Here is a 9676-nt window from a genome sequence, read left to right as displayed (position 1 = left end):
TACGAAGGGCAAAAAGAAGAAATTTTTTTTGTACCGACTCAATACGGTCAATATGCACTTGATATTGTGGACTCCAAACCGAAGAACAATATTCCAAAATAGGACGGACAAGGGAGGTAAATAATAATTTGGTTGTACAAGGGTCATCAAATTCTTTTGACCAACGCTTTATAAACCCAAGAACACTCATGGCCTTGCTGACAGTGGACATTATGTGGCAGTCAAATTTAAATTTTGAAGAGAGTAACTAACAAAAATAGGAGTACCCCTATGGAAAGTCATAACGTTGCATTTAAGGCAGTTCAAATTTAAAAGGTTATACTCACACCATCCCTGAAAACAATCAATATCTGACTGTAAGTTGAAACCCGGCGCTATATCATTATGTGATAAACAAAGCTTAACATCATCAGCATACATTAGTACACGAGAGTGTGTTATGATAGAGGGAAGATCGTTAATAAACAAAGTAAACAGCAAAGGGCCCAAATGACTACCCTGAGGCACTCCAGATGTCACATAGATCAGTTTCGAGGCAGCGTTCTTGAATATAACCCTCTGAGTCCTACCATTCAAATAACTTGAAATCCAAGTTAACAGATTACATGGAAACCCAAGCTGATTTAATTTAAATAAGAGAAGAGAGTGGTTGACAGAGTCAAAGGCCTTACTAAAATCTGTGTATATAACGTCAGTCTGCATTTTATTCTTAAATCCATTTATTACAATAGATGACAATTCCAGAAGGTTTGTGGTGGTCGATCTTCGCCTAACAAAACCATGCTGACACGGTGATATTAGCGAGGAACATAAATGTTGCAAATGAGAAGTAATAATACGTTCAAATGCTTTAGGAATTGCCGACAATTTAGAAATACCTCTGTAATTCTGGGCATCCGCCTTCGCACCCTTTTTGTGAAGTGGAATGATAAAAGAGTCCTTCCAGATAGTAGGAAAAACTGACGATGAAATAGACAAATTAAAAAGTTTAAGAATCGGTTTACATATGGTTGACGCACAAAACTTAAGCACACACCCGGGGAGTCCATCAGGACCAGGAGAATAAGTTGGCGTTGTTTTTTCTAAGTCTCTAACGATAGAAATTTCCGTAATTTCAGGGGTAAAGATACAATTTGCCTTATTTAAGGGATAAGGGTAGTTAGAATTTGACCAAGCAGCCGAACTATAAGTAGTTTGGAAAAACTCGGCAAGTAAATCAGCAATTTCAGAATCCGTCGATGCCTCCATTGAGTTAAAACGTACCGATGAAGGCAATGCTGACGACTTACGCTTGGCATTGACAAAGTTATAAAACTGCTTCGGATCATTTAAAAATTCAAATTTACATCGACTTAAATACATAGAATAGCAATGACTATTGAGAACATTAAAATCCGATCGAGCCACCACATATTTCGAAAAATCAGATGGCTTACCCGATTTCTTATACTTTTTATAAGTGTTTGTCTTAAGGTTTTTAAGTCTTTGAAGCGCATTGGTAAACCAAGGTGGCCTGTTTGTCTTTGAAGGAAACCTATCAGGAACGCATTCATTAAAAAAGGTATTTAACACTATATAGAAGTGTTCAGTGGCACTTTCAATATCCATACAATTGTACAATTCTGTCCAATTATATTGAGAAATCATGTCGTTAAGTTTTTTATAGTTACATTTTCGGAAACATCTCACTTTAGTTTGAGAAACTAAAGGAGAGAGGGTATCAACGCATGGGAGGCAGATTGCCAATTCCATTGTTGGATGATATCGGTCTTCAGGTACAACAAGAGCGTCAATTCTAGATACCGTGACTTCAGACGGGTCTGAAACAAACACAAGATCTAGTTGTCTATTTAATGAATTCCTTATAAAGCTTACTTGCTGTAACGATAATTCTAGAAGACCATCTACAAAATCATGGGCGGATAGAGGTATAGCGACTAGTGAGTCAGTAGGAGAAGACCAAGAAATATCGGGGAGATTAAAGTCACCCAAAACAATCAAAAGGTCACTGTTAGAAAGAAGGGATAGAACAGATTTTTTCGCAGACAGGTGGTGCTCATAAATTATTAAATCAGAGCCAGGTGGAATATAGGAACATGTAACAAATATTGAGAATGATTGCAAGGAAACTTTCACACTAACAAATTCAATTTCATTAGGAGTATCAAAGGCTAGTGCTAACGGCAATCAGCACACCGCCTCCCCTACGTGAGGAGCGATCGGTCCTATAGGCATTAAAATTGTTTGACAGAACTTCATTGTCAGATATCTCTGGTTTCAGCCAAGTTTCCGTAAAAGCCAAAATATCAGCAGTAAATGCAGAGGAGTCAGCATAAAGCTTGGGTAGCTTCATATTTAGTCCCCTAACATTTTGATAAGCCAAAAATAAACTTTTTAGTTTTTTGGCGCAGTGGAAGGTCTGTTATTTGTTCTCGGTTTATTTGGAACAAATTCTTTTATTACTGATGATTTCATCATTAAGCCAAAAGCTTTCAGAAAGTAGTACCTTAAGCACATCAGGCGGAGCAAATATTTTAAAAGACGATATACTACGAGCATATGAAAATCTAAATTGTTCAACTGAAATATTCTAGGATGGGAATCTTTCACGAATAAATTCCAAAACATCCTCAGATGTGGTATCTGGGGTGAATCTCGAAACAAATAAATGTTTTCTATGTGGAACAACTGATAATTTTTTACGTCCCCCAGCAGCAGATTGCACCTCACTAAGCTGAGAGCCAGAAACGGTAACTTCTGTACCTATAGGTACGGTCGGCACCGTAGCCGGCACTGAAGGTTTTTATACCACCCGACTTCGAGAAGCAGTAACTTCACCTGAAACAGCTGTATCCATAGGCGCAGTAGGTTCACTTACCACAGTGTCAACAGAGACTGCTGCAGCCACCAAGTTCGGATTTGGGGTGGATACCGTGACCGTATTACCTGCCGCTAAGCTGGTTTTTTTACGTTTAGCCGACTCAGTTAGTAATTTTGTATTATTAAATTGGGCACAAGCGGAATTGAACCCCTCATTGAGCTGGTTAAAAGCACCAGAGAGATTCAAAAGGCTGTCTCGAGTCTGCTTCATAAAGCCGCTCATCTCAACAACCATTTCCTTGCAGGATCCACATGACCACATAAGTCCAGAATTCTGATCAATGAAGTCTTTGACTCTACCAGTAAATCCTGCGCATTTAACGTGCATCATCGATTCGCAGAGCCAGCAGAAAATAAAAGGGTCTTTAGTTGAAGACGAAAGAGTACAATTTTTCTTAGAGCAGACAAGAGCCATTTAAAGGAAATGAAATAAAATAAAATAATATATGAAAAATACCTCAAGTAAATTTGGCACTGGGATCAAATTCCAAAACCACAAAGGCACAAAACACGAAAAAAAATAAGAGCGCGAGATCGCGTATCAATTTAAATGTAAAAGAGCACGAGAGAATAAATCTTTTATCGATTGAGCGTTGCTTGTGGGACACTGACAACTTTACGCAGGAACAGTTACAATGTAAAGCAAGCAGGAGAGAGAGAGAGAGAGAGACAAGAGAATAGCACACCAAAAGTCTACCAGAAATTTGGCAGGTTCAGAGAGAGTTTAAGTAACAGTTGTAATATAGAGCGGGAGAGAGAGTGAGAATCAAAGAGTGTTCAGTCCCACAGTACTTAGTTCGTATGCACAGCTGATCGCCCTGCCAACTGAAGACGAAGGTCAGGAGATCTGGCAACCCGACGAACGAAGAAGAAGGGCAGTGAGAACTACAAGCTTCAGCGACCAGAACAACATGGTCTTCTTTTATTTTGCTGTCCATTGCGACCCATTATTTTGTTAAAGTTAATTAATGAAGAAGAGTGATGTGTACACATTATAAGCTAAAGAATTAAAGGCTAAACTGTTATATTTGAACTTCAGTCGTTTAATCACTCCCAAGAGCCCCTCTTACAATGACAGCCGTACAGAGCTTTTGGTTTGCACGGCGTCACAACTGAACATGGTGGCCCATGAGGGGACTCTTGCTTGAAGTTTAAAAATCTCAGTTTGATCTTTCAATTGTGGGTTATAATGCATAACAACCAGCACTCCATCTAACACAAATTGCGATCGTCTCCGTTTGTGCCCCCAACAAGTGCTCTCACACCGATAGAGCACAGTCACCAATACCAACACACCCGGTCGCCTGACAGCCCTTCTACACACACACACGGGTGCTGCAAGAAGGCCCGTTATAATTTCGCAACCAAGGAAAATCTTCTACTCAAAGCGGAATCGAAAACCAGTACAGCCTGCGCTCACGCTATATTCAACGTTACGTAACATCAGGCATAAGTAAAAAAAGGGAAAGATCACGTGAGTACGGGTGCTTTTTTATTTATCAAGCAGAGCTAGCTAGGTTCAAAATAAATTGGTAAAAATTCTTATAATATGTCTGACCACGAAGCTGATGATCCGGCCTTAGCAGGTTTTATTACACTTCAAAAGGAGCGTCTCCAAAGTCTAACACGTCTGCAGCAGAACTATAAGAAGGATGCCGCGTCTCGAAAAACCGAAAGTTATTATATGAAGCGCCTGCAGCAGATCGAGAGTTTAAACGCGGCTTTTGAGACCACCCATCAAGTAATCATCTGCACCGAGGGATATGTCAAAACGGACTATCACGCCAAGAAGATCGCTGTCAGTTTCGAGGATCTGTACATGGAAACCTATTGCCTTGTAGCTGAAGGCCAACGAATAAAGTTCCCAGTGACGCCGTCCTCAGCCTCGGCACCCACCGCCGTGTCGACGGTTGCCGACGCACGTGTCCACATGCCACAACTGCCAGTGCCCAAGTTTAGCGGAAACTGTGTGGACTGGCCTGGATATTATGACGCCTTCACTCGGTTAATTCATCAAAATGAGCGGCTGGACAATATTCAACGGTTTCATTTCCTCAAGGAATCTCTGCCAGCTGGTCGAGATTGCGATATTCGTCAAATGCCTTTGACGGCCGCTAACTATACGGTAGCATGGGACACACTAATTCAGCGCTATAACAATCCACGCGTGGTCTTCTCCAATCACATGAACATGTTGTACCAGTTGCCAAGCCTAAGCAAGGAGAAGCCCGATGATATACGATCTATGATCAGTGCAGTCAACGTCTGCGCAGCCGCCTGTAACACCATCAACGCGTCGTTGCAGAATGGGGATCACTGGCTCGCCCATTATTTGACTGCAAAATTACCGAAAGAGACGCACTCCGCCTGGGAACATCATCTCGGCAGTCAAACCCACATTCCCTCGTACAAGGATCTCGAACAGTTTCTCAACAACCGGTTACTCACCCTGGACGCCATTGAAAATAGAAACTGTTCGGGCACCAACAAATCTGGATCACCACTGGATCATCACCCCACAAAACGTATCGCGGTTCATAACACCCACGCGCAACCAAGCCCCCCTGTGCTTCGTTGCCCACACTGCAATGGTAATCATATCCTTCGTCGATGTCAGCAATTCCTTAGCTTGGATTGCTACCAACGTAAGGAGGTCGTGAGTAAGTCAAATCTATGCCTCAACTGCCTGAGGAAATCGCACATGCTGGCCCGCTGTTCAAGTGTAAAGAATTGCTACCACTGTGGACAACGCCACCATTCTTTACTTCATCCGGCCGCGGCGCCAAGCATCACTCAAGCACCCCAACCTTACTCGCCGACCGTATCATCCAGTCAACCACATACCGCTTCGATTATGAACAACGACACCTCACCAGTTAGCCCCCTTGCTAATCCAAACCTCCAATGTTATTCTTCCACAGCCTCCCATGCAACGCGACAGAATATCTTGCTAGCTACCGCACGGATTATTGTCTGCCACCCCCAAAGCGGCGCTCAAGCAACAATAACTGCCCTCATCGATCAGGGGTCGGAAGCTACAATAATCTCAGAGCATACCGTCCAAGCTCTCCAGCTTCCACGATGCAGAATCCGCGCTTCGATCGCCGGCGTCGGCCAAACTACTGGTCAACGGTGCAACTTTACGGCAAGCTGCTGCATCCGAACGTCGCTAAACCCAACGTTCAATCTAGATGTCGACTCTGCGTACGTTATGAACTCGCTGACCTCACATCTACCAAACCAATCGTTTTCGCCTCAAAACTGGAAACACATCAACGGACTCCAGCTCTCGGATCCTTTATACTATCGCTCGAAACGCATAGATCTCATCATCGGAGCCGACCTCATGGCGGGTCTTATCCTTCCGGGAACCCGAATCGGAAATCCATACGAACCTATTGCACAAAATTCTCACTTAGGTTGGATGATACTCGGCAAGTTCCAGGAATCAATCCACACACTTAATATTCGCTGTCATCAAACCACGCTAGACACGGAATCGCTTTTGAAGAATTTTTGCGAAATAGAATCTGTCCCAAGCCGATCACTTCAATCTGACGAAGAGCGGTGGTGTGAGTCCTTCTTTAAGGAAACGCACACACGTCAAACAAACGGTAGTTTTATGGTAAGACTACCTTTCAAATGGCATTTCGATTCCACAATGGCCCTAGGGAAATCACATCAAGTCGCTTTAAACAGGTTTCTTCAATTAGAGCGGCGTTATGAACGGGATCCAGAAAAATGGATTCGCTACAAGGAGGGAATCGAAGAATATTTTGAATTGGGACAAATCACACCAGCAGTCACTAGTGAGAGATCAACCGTCAGTACCTCCAAAAAATTCTGTCGGGTTGAATCCTGCGTTCTTCCTCATCACGCTGTCTATAAAGAAGACAGTCTCACCACCAAACAGCGCATTGTATTCGACGCATCGGCAAAGACCTCAAACGGTCGATCTCTAAACGATGTATTGTCCGTAGGACCCACTCTCCAAAATGATCTCCCTGCAGTGTTACTGAATTGGAGACAGTACCGACATGTTTTCACCGCCGACATCCAGCGCATGTACCGCTGCATCGACGTACATCCGGACGACACGCAATGCCAGCGGATTTTATGGCGGGCGGCGGATGGAAACATCAAGGAATATTGCCTGTCAACTGTAACTTTCGGTACCGCTTCTGCACCATTCACCGCCATTAGAGTCGTTCGTCAACTTGCAGAGGATGAACGCGAAAATTATCCACTGGCGGAAGAGGTCTTAAAGCACGAAATCTACGTCGACGATATTCTTTCTGGTGATCACACTATCTCAGCAGCACAAAACAAGAGTTTACAAATCCAGAACGCTCTAAAATCCGCAAATATGGAATTGAGGAAATGGTCTAGTAACGACATAGCGCTTCTAGACAGCATTCCTTTATCAAACCGATGCAATCAAACGTCACGAAGCTGGGACAACTCTGATACAGTCAAAACCTTAGGAATGCATTGGTTACCTAACCAAGACTGTTTCACCTACAAATTGCAAGCGAGCATTCCCACGGGTTCAACCAAAAGAGAAATTCTTTCGAGCATTGCCAGACTTTTCGATCCCTTAGGACTAATAGCCCCTATTCTCATTTCAGCAAAATTAATTCTAAAGGAAGTCACAATGGCACACCTCCATTCCGAGAACGATCGCAAGCACTTAGGGTGGGACGACCCAGTACCCAGTTCCATCGCTAACAAATGGAAAAAGTTCCGTGTCAATCTGGAGGACATCAGCAAAATCCGAATACCTCGCAGCGTACGGTATATGCCAGACTTTAGCCATGATATCCAGTTGCACGCTTTCTGCGACGGGTCCACTCACGCCTACGCAGCGGCGGTTTACATGCGTATACCCCAACCGGATTCATCGTTTTATACCACTCTCATCTCTGCAAAATCCAAAATCTCTCCAACGAAACCCCTCACGATCCCGAGGACCGAGTTATGCGGCGCTGTGCTGGCAACCAAACTAACTAAATGGGTAGTAGCAAACAATCGTTGGAAAAACGCTAAAATCTCCGTTACATACTGGACGGACGCCACTATCGTTCTCCACTGGATCAAAGGAGATGTTACTAGATGGAAAACGTTCGTTGCCAATCGCGTTGCCTACATTCTGGACCACAGCGATTCAAACCAATGGAGACATGTTCCCACGGCAGATAATCCAGCAGACAGCGCCACGAGAGGACTATCCCCATCAGAAATCTCCATCTTTGATCTCTGGTGGCACGGACCGTCATGGTTGAGGCAACACTCCAGTGAGTGGCCGGACACAGAGGTACCGAACATAAAGTTTGATGAGCAGTCCCTAGAAGCAAAATCTTTGCTAATTCGTTTGCACACCACCCAAGTAGACATTAGTCTCATTGAGCGGTTTTCAACTTACACCAAACTCGTCCGAGTCATAGCATACATACTGCGCTTTTGTCACAACGCTCAATCGAAGAAAACCAGATCTTACAGTCAGCTGTCGCCAGAGGAACTGGACAATGCACTTCGCTGCGTCGTGAAAATAGTACAAGCAGAAACCTTTCAGTCCGACATGCACGCGATCCTCGCAGAAAATCCTCTGCCTCCGAAGAGCACCCTAACAAATCTCACTCCCTTTCTTGACGACAGCATCTTACGCGTTCGCGGTCGTCTCAAACATTCCAACCTTTCTTTCGATCGCAAACATCCAATCATCTTACCGCAGCGTCATTTCTTTACAGAGCTGGTAATTCAGAACTCCCATCAAGCTACCCTGCACGGCGGCGCCCATTTTACTTTAGCCCACACGAGGTACAAGTTCTGGATTCCAAATGGAAGACAAGCCGTCCGAACAATCCTTCGAAAATGCATCACGTGCTTCCGCGCGTCACCTAGCATCGGAAGTCAATTGATGGGCGACCTGCCGGTGCACAGAGTCAACCCACCAAACCGCCCATTCGTTGCGACCGGCGTCGATTATACCGGAGCAATCGAAATCCAGGCAGCACGGCTTCGTGGGACAAGTACTTACAAAGGATACATTGCTATTTTCGTCTGCTTGGCTACGAAGGCAGTTCACCTAGAAGCGGTTACCGGACTCTCGTCGGAACACTTCCAACTAGCATTTTCTCGTTTTACTGGTCGCCGAGGACCAGTTCAACATATGTATAGCGACAACGGAACAAATTTCGTTGGCGCCAATAAGTTATTAGCAAGCGCACAACAGGCGGATCGCGACCACGCTACGTGCCCTACATGGCATTTCACTCCGCCATACTCTCCCAATTTCGGAGGCCTTTGGGAGGCTGGGGTCAAGTCCGTCAAGCATCACCTGAAGAGGACTGTCGGAAGTCACAAGCAGACTTATGAGGAACTCGCAACGGTGCTCATCCGGATTTAAGCTTGCCTAAACTCTCGGCCACTTTGTCCGCTAACAGCTGATCCAGACGACTTAGAAGCTCTCACGCCGGCACATTTTCTCATTGGTGACACCCTGCTCGCACCTGCCCATTGCCGCCCTCAAAACTCGTCGTTCCGTGAGCAATTTCTGTCTCATCAAAATTTAATCCGTCAGTTTTGGACGCAATGGAGCCGAGATTGGCTGTCCCATCTTCAAACTCGCCCAAAATGGTGTCAGGAAAAGGAGAATTTTAAAATCAACGAATTAGTACTCATGAAGGACGATCAACTGCCTCCATCACAATGGTCGCTCGGTAGAATTACCAGTCTCCATCCTGGAGAGGATTCACTCGTTCGAGTTGTAACACTGAAAACAAAATCAGGCAGTCAA

At 44.4% G+C, this 9676-nt stretch overlaps 1 protein-coding gene across 1 annotated transcript; it reads left to right on the top strand.

Moving 5' to 3' along the window:
* The first annotated feature begins 4429 nt into the window (after window positions 1-4429).
* On the top strand, window positions 4430-9286 carry LOC139354819 (uncharacterized). Its single transcript, XM_070999066.1, has one exon. It carries the CDS (start codon window positions 4430-4432, stop codon window positions 9284-9286), a length of 4857 nt encoding a protein of 1618 aa, XP_070855167.1.
* Window positions 9287-9676: the final 390 nt, after the last annotated feature.

Source organism: Drosophila suzukii, unplaced genomic scaffold (assembly GCF_043229965.1).
Source record: "Drosophila suzukii unplaced genomic scaffold, CBGP_Dsuzu_IsoJpt1.0 scf_26, whole genome shotgun sequence".
Lineage (NCBI taxonomy): Eukaryota > Metazoa > Arthropoda > Insecta > Diptera > Drosophilidae > Drosophila > Drosophila suzukii.
This window is presented reverse-complemented; position numbering and strand designations above follow the sequence as displayed.